At 40.6% G+C, this 19,471-nt stretch overlaps 1 protein-coding gene across 1 annotated transcript in view; it reads right to left on the bottom strand.

Annotated features, from left to right (window-relative positions):
- Positions 1-10,696: 10,696 nt before the first annotated feature.
- The window catches only part of LOC122929284 (mucin-3B-like), a 55,621-nt gene continuing 46,846 nt past the window's right edge, over positions 10,697-19,471 (bottom strand). Inside the window, exons 3-6 of the mRNA XM_044282801.1 lie at positions 17,719-17,890; positions 17,409-17,576; positions 12,910-13,119; positions 10,697-10,978 (exon numbers count right to left, since the gene is read on the bottom strand). Of these exons, the coding sequence (XP_044138736.1) occupies positions 12,930-13,119; positions 17,409-17,576; positions 17,719-17,890 (530 nt within the window). The 3' untranslated portion in view covers positions 10,697-10,978; positions 12,910-12,929. The remainder of the gene's footprint in view (positions 10,979-12,909; positions 13,120-17,408; positions 17,577-17,718; positions 17,891-19,471) is intronic.

The raw sequence follows: 19,471 nt of genomic DNA on the forward strand, positions 1-19,471 counted from the left end.
GGCTTTATAGCCCAAGGTGACATAGAAGAGGAACATCCATAATTTTCTAGTCTGTGCTCCACGTGACTTTGTAAACAGAATTATTCAAAAACCCAACCAGGAAAATCCCAAAATTCAAGCAAAATGTTCTAAGAATCAATAAATATAATTTTTTAAAATTTTCAAGATCATCTTTAAGAAGAAATGTGATAGAGATTCCATTCAGATGCACCACCTAGAGGACTAATTTAGTCAGTAATAGATCAAAGCATTATAGTACTGTTATAGCTGTAGAGCAGGGACAGATGAGGACATTGAGTCCCTAAACAAAATCAACCCACTTCCCCTACTGACTTGCAGTGCCAAATTGGCAGAACCGAAACTGAACGACGGTCCCTAATCAATATAAATGTAGAGAAAAAAAGAAACACAGACAGACAACAAAAAGGCTGAGTCAACAGAAATGGGTCATAACCAAATGAGCAACACAGTACCAAACATAAGAGACAAAGAAGAGTGAGAAGACAATCCAGGGTCAGAAGCACAGAATATCAATCAGAGAACTAGGAACAATGCTAGTGAGCCAAAACTATCACTGGCAATGGTGCCAATAGTGGATTAAAATAGAAAGTCATACCCCAGGACCAAAACCTGATTGGTCTGGTGACCTGACTCTCCATAGGTCACCACAAAACATATGTTTGCGATTCACTTGTGTCACCTTTACCCGTCTCTTGCACACATCCACCCGACCTCTTGAAAAATGTGCTCAGACCCCACTGTCATCATCAGTAGTTGCAGCGGACCTCTTCTCCAAGTCTGTGCTGGCCTGTAACTGCTGACTGTCCTAACAAAGTTCATTGTCACTGTAAATCAGAGCCGTGGCAGCAGCTACCATTTCTTGGCAAACAGACGGAGCAGTAAAAGCATGAAGCAAGTTCAGGACAGGTGAGGGAGTAATAGAGGCAGTCCCTGACCCTGTGTCAGAGGAACCCACCGATTGCGGGCTGTGTATATACGTTGTAACTTGAGATAATTGTGAACAGTGAGTCAATAATTCCAGTACAGATAGATTTTTGGTCAAAACATGACAGCTGGATGACAGCTGCAGCAGCTGCTACCACCACCCCTTTTCCTGCTGCTACTTGTGCCAGCTATAGAATAATTTTTGAGGGCCCAGGCAACTGTCTGTTGGCCATGGTGTATAACAACTGTATCGCTAACAGAACAGATTAGCTATGAATCTTTGTGCACGGCACACTTTTGTACATGGTGATAAATTAGACCTGCTGGTAACAGTGACCTGTAATACTGACACACAGTAACTCTACAGCTAACAGAACAGATTAGCTATGAATCTTAGTGCACTGCACAGTTTTGTACATAGCAATAAGTTAGACCTGCCTGTAATACTGATGCACAATAACTCTACAGCTAACAGAAGGGATTAGCTATGAATATTGGTGCACTGAACATTTATGTACACTGCAGTAAACCAGACTTGCCAGTAACAGTGGCCTGTTATACTGATGCACAGTAACTCTACAGTTAACAGAATGGATTAGCTATAAATTTAGGTGCACTTCACAGTTATGTACAGGACTATAAGTTTCACCTGACGGTAACAGTGACCTGTAATACGGATGCACAGTAACTGTACAGTCGTGGCCAAAAGTTTTGAGAATTACATAAATATTGGAAATGGGAAAAGTTGCTGCTTAAGTTTTTATAATAGCAATTTGCATATACTCCAGAATGTTATGAAGAGTGATCAGATGAATTGCATAGTCCTTCTTTGCCATGAAAATTTACTTAATCCCCAAAAAAACTTTCCACTGCATTTCATTGCTGTCATTAAAGGACCTGCTGAGATCATTTCAGTAATCGTCTGGTTAACTCAGGTGAGAATGTTGATGAGCACAAGGCTGGAGATCATTATGTCAGGCTGATTGGGTTAAAATGGCAGACTTGACCTGTTGAAAGAAGGGTGATGCTTGAAATCATTGTTCTTCCATTGTTAACCATGGTGACCTGCAAAGAAACGCGTGCAGCCATCATTGCATTGCATAAAAATGGCTTCACAGGCAAGGATATTGTGGCTACTAAGATTGCATCTCAATCAACAATTTATAGGATCATCAAGAACTTCAAGGAAAGAGGTTCAATTCTTGTTAAAAAGGCTTCAAGGCGTCCAAAAAGTCCAGCAAATGCCAGGATCGTCTCCTAAAGAGGATTCAGCTGCAGGATCGGAGTGCCACCAGTGCAGAGCTTGCTCAGGAATGGCAGCAGGCAGGTGTAAGCGCATCTGCACGCACAGTGAGGCGAAGACTTTTGGAAGATGGCCTGGTGTCAAGAAGGGCAGCAAAGAAGCCACTTCTCTCCAAAAAAAAACATCAGGGACAGATCGATCTTCTGCAGAAAATATGGTAAATGGACTGCTGAGGACTGGGGCAAAGTCATATTCTCCGATGAAGTCTCTTTCCGATTGTTTGAATCATCAGGAAAAAGGCTTGTCCGGAGAAGAAAAGGTGAGTGCTACCATCAGTCCTGTGTCATGCCAACACTAAAGCATCCTGAGACCATTCATGTGTGGGGTTGCTTCTCATCCAAGGGAGGGGGCTCACTCACAATTTTGCCCAAAAACACAACCATGAATAAAGAATGGTACCAAAACACCCTCCAACAGCAACTTCCTCCAACAATCCAACAACAGTTTGGTGAAGAACAATGCATTTTCCAGCACGATGCAGCACCGTGCCATAGGGCAAAAGTGATAACTAAGTGGCTCGGGGACCAAAACGTTGACATTTTGGGTCCATGGCCTGGAAACTACCCAGATCTTAATCCCTTTGAGAACTTGTGGTCAATCCTCAAGAGGCGGGTGGACAAACAAAAACCCACTAATTCTGACAAACTCCAAGAAGTGATTATGAAAGAATAGGTTGCTATCAGTCAGGAATTGGCCCAGACGTTGATTGAGAGCATGCCCAGTCGAATTGCAGAGGTCCTGAAAAAGAAGGGCCAACACTGCAAATACTGACTCTTTGCATAAATGTCATGTAATTGTCGATAAAAGCCTTTGAAACGTATAAAGTGCGTGTAATTATATTTCACTACATCACAGAAACAACTGAAATAAAGATCTAAAAGCAGTTTAGCAGCAAACTTTGTGAAAACTAATATTTGTGTCATTCTCAAAACTTTTGGCCATGACTGTACAGCTAACAGAACGGATTAGCTATGAATCTTGGTACACTGCACACTCATGTACACAGCGATAAATTAGACCTGCCTGTAATACTGACGCACAGTAACTCTACAGCTAACAGAATGGATTAGCTATGAATCTCGGTGCACTGCACACTTAGGTATATGGAGATAAATTAGACCTGACAGTAACAGTGGCCTGTAATTCTGACGCACAGTAATGTTACAGGTAACAGAAAGGATTAGCTATGAATATTGGTTCACTGCACAGTTATGTACATGGCTATAAATTGTAGCAGAGTTGGTAGTTCGGTAGTTTCCTATGACTCTCTCCGCACTCTCCCTCTCCAATATTGTCCTACACTAACAGTTTGCAGCAACACGGTCCCTAGAGCATGAGCATCTTGTCACATTTCTCCTTATGCTCAGGTCACAGGAAAATGGTGACAACTGCATGGGATCAGGGTTTTTTAGGGGCTCTGCCTAGCTGTGACATCACAGCGGGGTGGCTACATGCGGATTGGCTGGATGCATAGCATTATGGGTGATCTTGCATTCCGGGCTTGTTTCCTCTGCACTTACTTTCACTTTCTAACACATTCAGCCACCATTTTAGGAAAACTGATTTGTTACCATGAAGCACAAAGAAATTCAGATTTGTTTAGAATTAAAGTTTTCTTAAATTTTGGACCAAATTCCGCTTTGGAATTGGGTCCATCTTTTCTGTGCTGCCAGGAAGCTGTAGTCCTCACATTGCAGCTTGTCTCCTACCCACAGTAGTCACAACAAGGCATCCCTCTTGTTACCACAACGCACACAAACTAACCTTGGTGTCAAAGGCACTTTCTTATATATCCTCCTCTGCTTTGCCTAGGCTTCTACGTTCTTCAAATGTCCTAAAGGGCTAGCTAAGGACAGACCTATTCCACTGACCTGCCTCATGTGAGACTCAGTGTCTGGGCCCACACCTCCCTGGCACCTTTCCAACCAGACTTGGAGGTCAACGATCAGCCTAGGTAACTGCATAACTACATATCAGTATAACATAGCTATAAATAGTCCAAAGAATTGTAAAATAAAAAAGTTAAAAGGCAAACACATAAAAAAGTGCAAACAATAGAATGGATTTACAACAGGGGAAGTAAATATTTCTCCTTATGACAGCGTCACATATTTTTCTTTTGTTTAACTTGTTTAAGTCTAAACACTGAACTTACTAAATTTTTCTAATTGTATTTTTTTTATTCTGCTTACTGTATTTACTTGATTATGGGGACAGACAACAGCACAGATTTACTTCAGGTATCTGTACATAAAACTAAAAAAAAACTAAGAATTGTTAAAAAGCATGGCTCATGGCAGGGCTTGACAAATTTCCTTGGAATCTAGGAGCCAGCTAAAAAAGTTAGGAGCCAGGCGGAGCCGCGTCATAAAGCCCCCAGTAGATGCCCCCATAGTGCTCCCCCCCACTTTTCCATAGAGCCCCCCAATAATGCATGCCAGTACATAGGGCCCCCAGTAGATGCCCCCATAGTGCTCCTTCCCCTCTTCTCCATAGTGCCCCCCATAATGTGCCAGTATATAGGGCCCCCATAGTGCCCCCCATAATGTGCCAGTATATAGGGCCCCCATAGTGCTTCCCCTCTTCTCCACAATGCCCCCCATGTTGTGCCAGTATATAGGGCCACCATAGTGCTTCCCCTCTTCTCCATAGTGCCCCCATGGTGTTCCAGTATATAGGGCCACCATAGTGCTTCCCCTCTTCTCCATAGAGCCCCCCATATTGTGCCAGTATATAGGGCCGCATAGGGCTTCCCCTCTTCTCCATAGTGCCCCCCCCCCATATTGTGCCAGTATATAGGGCCCCCATCCCCCTTCTTGCTACAGTATATTATAAATAATAAAAACAATAAACTCATATACCTACCTTATGCTGCTGTCAGTATTGTGATGCAGGCCTCTTCTGGCTCAGGTGGCGCGATGACGTCTTTGCGCCGTCTGCAACGGCCTCTGATAGGCTACAGGCACTAGGCCTGTAGCCTATCAGAAGAACGGGCAAGGGAGACGCCTCTCCCCTGCTCCTCCGCACCATTCATCTGTATCACTGTCCTTAGGACGGCGATACAAATGAATATGGAGATGAGCACTTCCACAATGGAGGCGCTCATCTCCACTCCTGCTGCCTCCGGACAGAACGGGCCCCCCTCCGGCGCTCCGCACCTGTCGCCCGGGCACCTTTGAAAACAGGCTGACAAATACCCAAGCACCAGGACCAAATTCCTGATCGCCATGGCGCCTGGGATTTGTGGAGCCCTGGCTCATGGCATTGTTTGGGAGAATGTTTTGGGTATACACTGTGACCTTTGCAGAGGTAAATGTGCAGCAAGGCAGAGAAGGTGATCACTGACTATGGCTCATGATGCTTACAGGAGAATGTTTTCTGCATGCTCTGTTACCTGTGCAGGGGTATAAAAAAAAAAGTGTTATTGTTCATCATAACTCTGCTGCTCTCTGATGATGATACCCCATTGTGAACAGCTTCAGGGGCCAGCACATTTTTTGTTCATCAGTTAAGGACTTTCCCACAAATAAGTCTTAAGCCCTATCCATAAGGTAAAGGAGGCCCAACCACTGGAACTGCCAGCATACACAAAAATAGAGGTCCCCAAGTCTCCTTGGTGCATTGAGCAGTAGTGTGGATGCTTTACCACTGCTCCATTCACTTCTAAAGGACTGTTGGAAATAGAGCCTCCATCGGTGGATAGTTGTGGGAAAAAAAAAAACTTTAACACTCAACTGCAGATAAAAAAATAAATCTGCAGTATATTATAAAAATCAATGTCTGTTTGTCTGTCTGTCCATCTGTCTTCTATAGGCATGCAAATTCCTGAACTGTTGGACACCAGATTTGGCATATACAGTGGGATGCGAAAGTTTGGACACCTTGTTAATCATCAAGATTTTCCTGTATAAATCGTTGGTTGTTACGATAAAAAATGTCAGTTAAATATATCATATAGGAGACACACACAGTGATATCTGAGAAGTGAAATGAAGTTTATTGGATTTAGGCAGGTGCATACATTTGGGCACTGTTGTCATTTTATTGATTCCAAAACCTTTAGAACTAATTATTGGAACTCAAATTGGCTTGGTAAGCTCAGCGACCCCTGACCTACATACACAGGTGAATCCAATTATGAGAAACAGTATTTAAGGGGGTCAATTGTAAGTTTCCCTCCTCTTTTAATTTTCTCTGAAGAGTAGCAACATGGGGGTCTCAAAACAACTCTCAAATGACCTGAAGACAAAGATTGTTCACCATCATGGTTTAGGGGAAGGATACAGAAGCTGTCTCAGAGATTTCAGCCGTCTGTTTCCACAGTTAGGAACATATTGAGGAAATGGAAGACCACAGGCTCAGTTCAAGTTAAGGCTCGAAGTGGCAGACCAAGAAAAATCTCGGATAGACAGAAGCGACGAATGGTGAGAACAGTCAGAGTCAAACCACAGACCAGCACCAAAGACCTACAACATCATCTTGCTGCAGATGGAGTCACTGTGCATCGTTCAACCATTCGGCGCACTTTACACAAGGAGATGCTGTATGCGAGAGTGATGCAGAGGAAGCCTTTTCTCTGCCCACAGCACAAAAAGTGCCGCTTGAGGTGGGCTAAAGCACATTTGGACAAGCCAGCTTCATTTTGGAATAAGGTGCTGTGGACTGATGAAACTAAAATTTAGTTATTTGGCCATAACAAGGGGCGTTATGCATGGAGGAAAAAGAACACAGCATTCCAAGAAAACCACCTGCTACCTACAGTAAAATATGGTGGTGGTTCCATCATGCTGGGGGGCTGTGTGGCCAGTGCAGGGACTGGGAATCTTGTCAAAGTTGAGGACGCATGGATTTCACTCAGTATCAGCAGATTCTGGAGACCAATGTCCAGGAATCAGTGACAAAGCTGAAGCTGCGCCGGGGCTGGATCTTTCAACAAGACAACGACCCTAAACACTGCTCAAAATCCACTAAGGCATTTATGCAGAGGAACAAGTACAACGTTCTGGAATGGCCATCTCAGTCCCCAGACCTGAATATAATTCAAAATCTGTGGTGTGACTTAGAGAGCTGTCCATGCTCAGAAGCCATCAAACCTGAATGAACTAAAGATGTTTTGTAAAGAGGAATAGTCCAAAATACCTTCAACCAGAATCCAGACTCTCATTGGAACCTACAGGAAGCGTTTAGAGGCTGTAATTTCTGCAAAAGGAGGATCTACTAAATATTGATTTCATTTCTTTTTTGTGGTGCCCAAATTTATGCACCTGCCTAATTTTGTTTAAACAATTATAACACACTTTCTGTAAATCCAACAAACTTCATTTCACTTCTCAGATATCACTGTGTGTGTCTCCTATATGATATATTTAACTGACATTTTTTATCGTAACAACCAACGATTTATACAGGAAAATCATGACGATTAACAAGGTTGCCCAAACTTTCGCATCAGCTCTGTAGGACGTACCGTTCTTCAGATATTCCCAAAAAATGTATTAGACAATAGAAGTTCACAGGTCCTTCACTCATATAATAACTTCTATAGAAACAAACACGTGACCCTTATTAGCCAATAGAAGCTCGCAGGTCCTTAAGTCTTCACATACACACAGTTTTACACCAGGTTTCCATAACAACTCAGCCATTTCTCTTTACTGTTATAGGTCACTGTTAAAGGGGTGAGGTGCTGTGGATGTCACTGTTAAGGGGTGGGGCACTTTGGATGTCACTGTTAAGTCATTGTGGTGCTGTGGATTTTACTATTATGGAGGTGGGGCGCTGTGAAGGTCACAGTTAAGGGAGTGGGGTGCTGTGGAGGTTACTGTTAAGGAAACAGGTGCTGTGAAGGTCACTATTAAGGGGGTGAGGTGCTGTAGAGTGCAGACATGGCAATGTGCCCCTGCACACTGGGATGGGCTGACTATCGCCATTTTTTTCTTTGCAGTCTGTATTAGAGGTGTGGCTGACTCAATTGGTCATCATAGGCAAATTTTAATTAGTGCAAGTATAAAGCTGAAGCCCGCTCTCCCTACATTCATTGAAGGTCATTTGACATGAGGAGAGGTAAAATACAGAGTGGGCTCAACATATATGTGTAGCCTGCATTCCCTTTATTTAATGAAGGCCATTGTGGCACCAAAAGAGGTATAATATAGTGTGAGCTCAACATACATGTGGAACCTGCATTCCCTGAATTTACTGGAGGCCAGTATAGCACCAGAGGAGGTAGTATTTAGTGTAGGTTCCTGTCCCAAAGAGATTGTCTTGTCGTTGGTGGACAGGCACAAATGATTTTGTACAAAGTTTTTTTGTCAAGAGTCTCACATTTATAACGTAGCATTAGTAGATTTTCTATAGTGAGTATAGAACTATAGTATTGTTTTTGCTTTTGTGCTTTTAGCCATGGCGACGTGCACCGGCACACTAGGATGTGCTGACTGACGCCCATTTCTTTCTTTGCAGGCTCTCTCTCTTTACATATATCTATATATATCTATATATATATATATATATATATATATATATATATATAGAGAGAGAGAGAGAGAGAGAGAGAGAGAGAGAAAATAATAGTAGTAATAATTATAAAACTAAAGTAAAGATTCCATTCTTTTCTTAGCTGTATACAGGAAGACACTCTAGATCATGAGCCACATGGAAGCTGTGATTTTGGCCATACTGATTGTCAGTCCCCCAGCTTTCCCAGGAATAGACATAACTAAGACCAGTCCAGGGTATCTGTTTCTTTAATCTGAAATTCTCAATTTTTTTCTTAAAGTGGCTCTTCATTCTATGAAAATGGTACCTCCAAATCCTGGAACTGGGATCCAGTACAACTTTCTGTTAATATTTTGTTATGGCCCTGAATCTGTGCTCCGATTATTGGCTTGTAGGTGAAGGTGAGAAGTGGAGCAGAGTAATAAATGTGTTCTATACATCTCTTCTGGAAAGGGTTATTATATTTAAATTGTTCTATAAAGCCACAGAAATAAAACAAATATGGCAATAAAATTCATGCCTCGGGACCATGTACATTTTTCACAGTATGATAACTGCTGCCTCCTGGAACTATTGTTCCCCCATTACTGTGGTCAGGGTAGCAAGTCATTCATGTTCGGTAAGTGTCTGGCGCACAGATATTAGTAAATTTCTTTAAATTCATTTAGTATCCGATTTGGTGTATTTTTTTAGAAAATTCAGTCTGGGTACAATTTGATTTTTACCCAAATCAAATATGCACCAACTGCTCTGAAAATTGGTACTGCATATAATAGTCTCTAGTCTCCTAGGCCTTATATTTTTTTCTGAAAAGCTTCAGAGAATAAATAACTCCTAGAAGACCAGAGATATACCAAGTGTAATACTCCTTTCAAAAGGACAAGAATACTGAGTGTTTCAAGAGAACTTTGTTTTTGCTAGCTGAATGACCTCTTTGGGGGTACTCTTTCTCATTAGGGAAACCAGAAATTATTCATGAGGCATAAAAAAATAAACAAAAAATCTGATGCCACCAAATGTAAGATACAAAAACTTGAATAAATGTTTCCCAGAAAGGTAGAGTAGCATAGACTGGACTACAATAACCCTCATGCATACGTCTTGGTCTCCTTAATGAAAAAAAGCACCCCCCAAGAGTGCTCCCAAAGCCACTCAGCTGACCAGAGCAATTTTATCTGTGATTTGCCGAAAATGAATCACAAAAAATGTGGCATTTGGGGAATATAATATCTCCTTGTGGAGCTTGCTAAGAGTCCATTTGTGCACTCTCTTTCCAAGTAATTGGGGACCAATTTTGAATCAATTTGCTCATCTCTATGTCAGACTGTAGGTCACAGGTGACTACACTGCCCAGTTTACTGTACATTGATAATCCTATGCAACAATTTAAAGGGGATCTGCTGCTTCTCATGACATGTCTGTTTTTGTAAATATTGGATTTCCGATGAAATAACAGTTCTGAAGCTATTTATTCAGAATGCTACACTGTGCTGTTGCTATGTTATTCCTCCTAGATGAATAAATGAACCACTGCTACACTACTTGAGGTATGTTCCTACAGCATCTGAGGCTGTTAGCAGGAAAATCGACAACGTCAGCTCCATAAAAATGAATGGAGTAGTGGACCAGCATGAGCACTACTGTTCCATTCAGACACAGGAATAGGGCATTCCTGTCTTCTGGTTGGACCCAACATTTATACCTTATCTTCTGGCTATGTTCAAGAATCATATAACAACTGCAATGTTATACAGCACATATTAACATCAATAATCTTCTTAAGCTGGTGCCACAAAACCAGTATGTGACAGTCTTACTTGAACATAGCAATAAACAGTCTTAAAAAGTTTAGAAAAATTCTCACATTGTTTTATTGGACCTTGGTCACACATGGTTGTTTTGTTAAAGTGCTTGTGATGTCATAAATATTAAATTCGTCCAAATAAATATTCCTATAAATTAAAATTAAATAGTAATATAAATATATTTTATTTTTTATTTTTCTAGATGTTCTGCTTTCAAGGATCTAGGATCTTCATACTTGGTGCTTGGTTACTCCAATGACCGAAGAAGAAGAATGCCATCCTTTTGAAGTAATTTATGGAGGTGCATTTCCTTTGCTACAGAGTTGACAGAACGTTATGAACCACTTGTTGTAACGTTTTTGTACACAGAGATGTTGGTGACTCACTGTAAAGATTTGTTGATTAGGTTGGATCTGGGTCTGCTCACCTGAAAAATAATGGAAACAGCTGGTTATTATCATCCAAAACTTCAATATCAATATTATACTGTCTGTCTAGGGTATTTTATAGTTGGGTGAATACTATAATATTAAAGCAGTTGTACACAGTTAGAAAAACTTGGCCACCACTGTCCACTACTATTGCTCTAGCTACATTGAAGTTGTATTACCAGACTTACTGGTAGGTGTGGCATTGTTTTAAAAAAAAAAATACATGTTCTGAAGTTGTACAACCCCTTTCTTAAGCATTTTGATGTTCTGTAGGTTAACAAGAGGGCCACACAAGTCGATCATTTGAGAAGTGAACTTAATATATCTCTGGATGTTTTTGAACAATTTTCTACAGAGTTTGGGAGCAAAATGGTGATAAAAAATATAAGGGGTGAAATAAACTTATAAACTCAAGTAAAGAGTGTGGTCCTTCATTGACAAAGAGCTATCTGAGCCAGGAACCCCATTTTTCAAATAGGCCATTTGGGAATTTTGAGTTAAAAGAGTTCCCTTGTGAGACAATATTGGAGTCTCTTGAGATGCCAGCTAAGTGATGTAATATATGGACATCCTGAGTCTACTAGGATAAGGGCTTCCAGTGCAAGAGACAACCCTACTTTGGAGAACCTAACCACTCTGTCATGGCAAACGGAGGTCCTTTGTTCTGGTCCACCACCTACACTACCAGTTAGATCAGCTGCAAAGAATTTTGGCATATCCATACCATATATGGAAAGCCCATTAATAGCGTTAGGTACCTTATAATGCTTAATTTCTCCTACAGTGGTGGTTCAGGTTGCACATTATAACAGATGAGAGAGATAGACCAGGCATTTAAAGCACTTTTGATTTAGGTAGAATCAACATTTTTGGCCCAAATTTTTTAGGAAATTTGCTCTTCTCTCGAGACTCCTGTTATTATTTCTAATAAATAGGGATTGTCTTGTTCAATGTTTAACATTTTCTATGATTCACCAGTATTTAATGCCAGAGATTTCCTGTACAAATCACTCTAATTGAGAAAGCCAGATGGATGACTTAGACTACTTTGACATCTCCAGTTTGAATTCCAGCAGGCTGTTCCGGCAGAAAACAGTAAGCCAGAATTCTCCAGATCTGGCGCTGCCAGATATGGACGGAATGTCTGCTGGCCTCATTAAGTATAATGGGGTCTGGCAGAGATCTGTACGCATTCCGGCAGACAAGCAGAGAACAGCCACAGACCGCTGCATGCTGAGGTTTGTATTTGTCCGATCCTCGACTTGTCTGCCGGAACGGCCTTGGAAGAGTTTCACACCAGAGGTATGAAAGTAGCCTAACAAAACCTCTTAAAAAAAAAAATCCCACTGCTCTGACTTATTACTACTAGTGTTGAGTGAATCAAACTTCACGAAGTGGAATTCTCTGCAAAGCTGAATTTCCTTGTGCTTCATGGTAATGAATCAATTTTTACCTGAAATGATAAATAACAAAAAAAAAAATCATACTTACCTCATCCAGTTGAATGCAAAGAGCCGGCCCATCTTGATTGAAGATTGCACTCAAAATTGTGTGCGCGGTGATTTATGACGTCACCACGCTGACAGATGTGTGTCGTGCGAGAATTTGCGTTAGATCTTCAACAAGATTGCAACGGCCAGCTCTTCACGATCAAATGGATGAGGGTAAGTCGGATTTAATAATTTTTTACACAATATTATTGCTATCAGATTCCACAATCATGTATGAACGCGGCATCTGAGGGGTGCAATGATGGAGAGCAGCATAATTGCAGCTCCGTGTCATAGCACCCACTACTAAATAATTTGTCACAAAGCTAATTTTTTTGTAAAGTTCGGCAAAGCAGCAAAATCGTAATTTACAATATTTTGCTCATCTTTAATTACTACTGATGCAAGCAACATATTATATAATTCCTTAAATTTACCTTGTAAAAATTAGCATTTTCTAAGGACAGTTTTGTTTGCCGGGTCTAGAACTCTGAGATCTGAATGGAGACCCCAAAGTTGGAAGAGTTATTGATGCTGCATCACTTTCAGATGATGTCTCCAAGACACAACTGGCATTGACAATGACAGTATCTTGAACAGTAAAATCCCAGTCATCCTCCTGATAGTTTCTTTCTGGATCAATTAAACTAGAAAAAATTGAAGACAATAAGAACAGCATGTTGCCTTGGCCAACAGGATACAATAAAGTTGGTCTTCAATCATATAACCCCTAAATGCCATGGCCAATTCTGAAGCAATCATGGGGAACAATACTTTACTACTGCTATAGGGCTTATGAGTACCTCTTTGAAATGTGTTAGGTTTCACCTTGTTTCAGTCTGCAATCATCATTCTTTGTATTTCAGAACCCTGATATACAGTTTACTACTTGCTGAACATGTGCCTCCCAGTAATATATGCTAGATCAGTGTGCCCAGAATGCTGATATCTACTCCTTTGTGCATGCTTTCCTACCTATCTACAACCTGTGTGAGCTTCCCTTATTGGATTCTTTCTCCCCTCTCCACTCTGCTGCTCTCTCTAATATTGAGAGAAGAGAGGGGGAGAGTAGAGAGAGACAGAAACAGGAGCAGTGCTCTGATGGATTTATGTCAGATTCAGCCACAGCAGCAGCTACAGTAGGTGAAGGATATGCATACACTCTGCAGAAGCAAATTGGTGGGAAATTAGGATTGAAGACTATTGTGGAATTTGCATAATTTTTCACAAACAAAGCAAATAAACAATACAAAGATTTCAATGCAAAGTCTCAAAAGTCTGCCATAAGCGGAGGCCTACAAGTTTTCCTGTCTACATCATGCACATAAACAGTGAATAGAACCCTGCAAACAGCTGATTGGGGGGAGGGGTTAGACTTCCGCCGATCTGATATTAATGACCTGGTCATCGATATGGGGAACCAGAATATTTCTGTACTTGTGACAAATAAAGCCTCGATGGCCTTAGCCTTAGGTGGAGAGTAGTGTTGAGCGCGAATATTCGAATTTTTTTCGCGAATATCGGCACTTCGCTAATTCGCGAATATTTCGAATATAGTGATATAAATTCGATATTTCGAATATTCTTTTTTTTTTTTTTTTTTATTGTTATATTTTTTTCTTTCCCACTTCCCTAAAGTTGTTCTTACCTGCCCTTTGGATTCCTGGCTTCCTGGCTGCTCCAGTCAGTGCCCGTTGCCGCTTCTGCCGACTTCCATGCTCATGGAGCGTCCCCATCACTATGGGAACATCTCCATATACTAGAATGTACTGTCGGATTTGAGAATTACGTTGAAATCGCAATTCGATTTTTTCAAGTTATAATAATCGAATTTCGATTTTAACTTAGCACTGCTATATGCCATATTAGGCTAACTAATATGGCATATAGCAGTGCTAAGTTAAAATCGAAATTCGATTATTATAACTTGAAAAAATCGAATTGCGATTTCAACGTAATTCTCAAATCCGACAGTACATTCTAGTATAAGGAGTCGTTCCCATGGTGATGGGGACGCTCCATAAGCATGGAATATGGCTTCAATGGCTTGGTAGAATTAGCGAATTGACGAATATATTCGTTATATTCCACAAAACGAATATAACGAATGTATTCGTCATATTCCACAAAATGAATATAACAAATGTATTCGTCATATTCCACAAAACGAAGATAACAAAGTATTCTGCATCTTCATTTTAGCTACCTATTCATCAATTTCGCTAATTCTAGCAATGATATAGGAAAGTTGACTATAGAGACAGCTAAGTATAATTCGCTATGCGATTATATGACTGCTTTTTTTTATAAATAGTATAATTATAATAATTATCAGGTATTATAATTATTCTATTTATTTAAAAAAAAAGCAGTAATATAATCGCATAGCGAATTATACTTAGCTGTCTCTATAGTCAACTTTCCTATATCATTGCTAGAATTAGCGAAATTGATGAATAGGTAGCTAAAATGAAGATGCAGAATACTTTGTTATCTTCGTTTTGTGGAATATGACGAATACATTCGTTATATTCGTTTTGTGGAATATGACGAATACATTCGTTATATTCGTTTGGGGAATATAACGCATATATTCGTCAATTCGCTAATTCTACCAAGCCATTGAAGCCATATTCCATGCTTATGGAGCGTCCCCATCACCATGGGAACGACTCCTTATACTAGAATGTACTGTCGGATTTGAGAATTACGTTGAAATCGCAATTCAATTTTTTCAAGTTATAATAATCGAATTTCGATTTTAACTTAGCACTGCTATATGCCATATTAGTTAGCCTAATATGGCATATAGCAGTGCTAAGTTAAAATCGAAATTCGATTATTATAACTTGAAAAAATCGAATTGCGATTTCAATAGGAGAGTAGCCTTTAAGTTAAAATCGAAATTCGATTATTTAAATCGCATATTAATCGCGATAACAAGAATAATGACGAATATTCGATTTCAACGAATATAAAACGAATATTCTATCGAATATTCGCGAATTTCGTCGAAATCGAATATGGCACCTGCCGCTCATCACTAGTGGAGAGATTTTTACACTCCTGATAACCACGAGCCCTAAGTCTTAGTACTGCCACCTTATGCCTTGGTCATATTTCCCGTGAAAAACCAAATCCAATTAAAGAGTCACTGATTTATTTTAAAAAAAAGTCTCAGATTTGTGTAATAAAATAACTCATCCTCACCTTACAAATCCCAAGCTGCTTTGATTCCGATCTTTCACGGTTCCTCACCAATCTCTACTTCCTGGTCCCTCTCAACACACAGCAAATGACCAAACAGCCAATCACTGGGCTCAGTGATGACCTGCCTTAGCTAGTGATTTCCTGTGTGTCGAGAAGGACCAAGAAGCAGTGACCAATAGGGGACCATAAAGCATGGGCAACCTATTATATTACACTGTTTGGATACTTTTTTTAAAAACTCTAATGGAAATATTTTCAAATAATATTTTAGACAATTAAAGACTACGGTAATCCTTTATTTTGGTTGGAGTTACCTTCCCAAGAAATAATACAATTTCCACCTACGGTAGCCTCATCTAAGCAACCTTAACCCAGATTATATTTCTTTATTACAGTAATGAATGGTTTGAAGACATCTTAGGATACTTCATCCCAGACAAGAGCCATAAAATTATAAAACATGCTTCAGGTTTGTGGCGGAGAGGTAAAAAATCACATCTTTGAAATAGTCCTTGTGGAGGTCCAAAGGCCCAATTGATACATAAAGAACACTTCAGTATTTTATATAGTAGGTGTGGGGACTTTGATCAAGTTTGGATTCAAGATGCTCGAGGCACCATCTCTGCCTCCTTTTAAACTATTCTGTCTCATAAAAATCTAAAATATATAGTAAGAATTGTTCTCATTATGTCCCAAGATCTATGTATCTGTCTGTAAGGCAATTTGCTTCTGCAGGTGCACTCCTCCAACACTTAATAATGAAAAGGACAAGAAAAAACCAAAGGAGATTACATTTCAGTGTTCCAATTTCTCACTACGTGCTGTCATTCATTGTAAGCTGGGACTAATATCAACCCAAATTTCTCGCATAATAGAATTTTGGTGGAAACCATGACATTCAAAGCCTACCTTAAACTTAAAAGCTCCCATCTATCTAAGGGCTCTTTCACACCTGCGTTCTTGTCTTCCGGCATAGAGTTCCGTCGTCGGGGCTCTATGCCGGAAGAATCCTGATCAGTTTTATCCTAATGCATTCTGAATGGAGAGAAATCCGTTCAGGATGCATCAGGATGTCTTCAGTTCCGGACCGGAACGTTTTTTGGCCGGAGAAAATACTGCAGCATGCTGCGCTTTTTGCTCCGGCCAAAAATCCTGAAGACTTGCCGCAAGGCCGGATCCAGAATTAATGCCCATTGAAAGGTATTGATCTGGATCCGGCCTTAAGCTAAACGTCGTTTCGGCACATTGCCGGATCTGACCTTTAGCTTTTTCTGAATGGTTACCATGGCTGCCGGGACGCTAAAGTCCTGGCAGCCATTGTAAAGTGTAGCGGGGAGTGGGAGGAGCAGTATACTTACCGTCTGTGCGGCTCCCGGGGCGCTCCAGAGTGACGTCAGGGCGCCCCAGGCGCATGGATGACGTGATCGCATGGACACGTCATCCATGCGCATGGGGCGCTCTGACGTCATTCTGGAGCGCCCCGGGAGCCGCGCGGACTGTAAGTATACCGCTCCCCACTACTACTATGGCAACCAGGACTTTAATAGCGTCCTGGCTGCCATAGTAACACTGAACTCATTTTGAAGACGGATCCGTCTTCAAATGCTTTCAGTACACTTGCGGTTTTCCGGATCCGGCGTGTAATTCCGGCAAATGGAGTACACGCCGGATCCAGACAACGCAAGTGTGAAAGAGGCATAAATAATTGCAAATATGTTGCACTTACTTTTGATTGTCCCTGTTACGTTGCCGCCGGTATAAAGAGAAAGCCAGCAAGAAAATGATTATCAGAAGTAAAGTTAGAATGGAAGCCACACTGCCATAAATACCAGGCTTACTGACTGCTACCTGGCACTGGTCACCAGTGTACCAGAACTGGCTTGATGATGCACAGCTATAAAAAGATAAAAGAAATATGAAATTAATTTAACATAAAAAGAAAAAGGTAAAAGCTAAAAGGAAAGAAACATATGATGGGATAACAATATATATATATATATGTACAAATATGTATAAGGAACACTATGGAAACTTACTAGCAGTTGGGACCCTTGTTTGACACCAGACATTGTCCATTATTGCAGTCTATTACATGTGGACTCTCAAGACTACAGTTGGTAACACACAAGAACTGATTAGAGACAGTAATGATGCCAGAGAAAAAAGGATGCAATTCAGTGGGGATTGTCTCCAGTTCAGAGCAAAGATCTGAAATAAATCACAAAACATGGTGGTTAAATGTAAAACTGCAAACTATTACAGTGATATTTTATTAACAGCTATTGGTAATATACTAGCCATAGTGATGTACATAGGAGGCAGTATTATAGTAGTTATATTCTTGTACATACGAGCAGTATTATAGTAGTTATATTCTTGTACATAGGAGCAGTATTATAGTAGTTATATTCTTGTACATAGGAGCAGTATTATAGTAGTTATATTCTTGTACATAGGAGGCAGTATTATAGTAGTTATATTCTTGTACATAGGAGCAGTATTATAGTAGTTATATTCTTGTATATAGGAGCAGTATTATAGTAGTTATATTCTTGTACATAGGAGCAGTATTATAGTAGTTATATTCCTGTACATAGGAGACAGTATTATAGTAGTTATATTCTTGTACATAGGAGCAGTATTATAGTAGTTATATTCTTGTACATAGGAGGCAGTATTATAGTAGTTATATTCTTGTACATAGGAGGCAGTATTATAGTAGTTATATTCTTTGTCAAATTTCTTTTTATTGACAGCAATAAAAAATCATCAAAACATTGACAGAACATTCCATCTCCATTCGTTGCTTCTACAGATTCAAGTGTTGCATGGACATAGTATTCCGTTACAGGTAATACATGCGATCAGTTACAAAATACATCCTATTGAGTTGTTGAGTAATTTACCATAAACAGCATCGATTAAACCTGGTCATAAGTATCCTAGAACCTATGGAAACTCATGGTGCAGTTGCATATACATGCTCCACATATATAGGCGTCATGTACCCCTGTGCAGAGCAGACATCCTAGAGGGGCACTGATGGTCCTACAGTGACCCTATATGTACCCTCCTAATTGTCCACAGCAAGGAGGATGAAAAGTTCCAACCAGGATGGGAAAAAGGGGGATAACGAGGGAGGGGGAAAATTAACCCTGATCCTCCAACATGGAGGGACGGGGGGTTTGGGGGATAAGATCTCCTCGGTGGAGACCCTCCTGTACACACATACTTCCAGTGCTTTCCATATGTACTCTACCTACGCGCGCTACATAAACATTCCTGATTTTAAATAGTCATGGCATGGGACTGAGAAATAAAGACTCTACTGAACGCAACCCTTTCATCTAGTGGGCCTGAGGGTCTATTCTCTGGTTCCTGTACGTCAACCACGGGGTCCATAATTTTAAAAAGTTTTCGTGCCGTCTGTTCTCCCAGCCAGCCAGCTCCTCCATTCTACATATCTGGTCCACCTTCGTCTCCCAATGTGGAATTGCAGGTGATTCCTCGCTGAGCCACTTTTGTGGTATTAGGAGCCTCGCCGCTTGTATTAAGTGTGTAGGTAAGCTTGTTTTGGACGGAAACAAGGCTGGTGTGGGAAGCCAGAGGAGCACCAGTTCCGGTGACAGCGGTATGTTTTTGTTCATGACTTTATTTATTACCTCCGATACTCCCTCCCAATATCCCCGTATCTTAGGGCACGACCAAAATATGTGAGTTTGCGATCCGCTCGCCTCCTTACACCTCCAGCACAAATCAGAAGCGCAGAGACCTTTTATGAATAATTGT

This window comes from Bufo gargarizans, chromosome 2 (genome assembly GCF_014858855.1).
Source record: "Bufo gargarizans isolate SCDJY-AF-19 chromosome 2, ASM1485885v1, whole genome shotgun sequence".
In the NCBI taxonomy this organism is placed as follows: domain Eukaryota; kingdom Metazoa; phylum Chordata; class Amphibia; order Anura; family Bufonidae; genus Bufo; species Bufo gargarizans.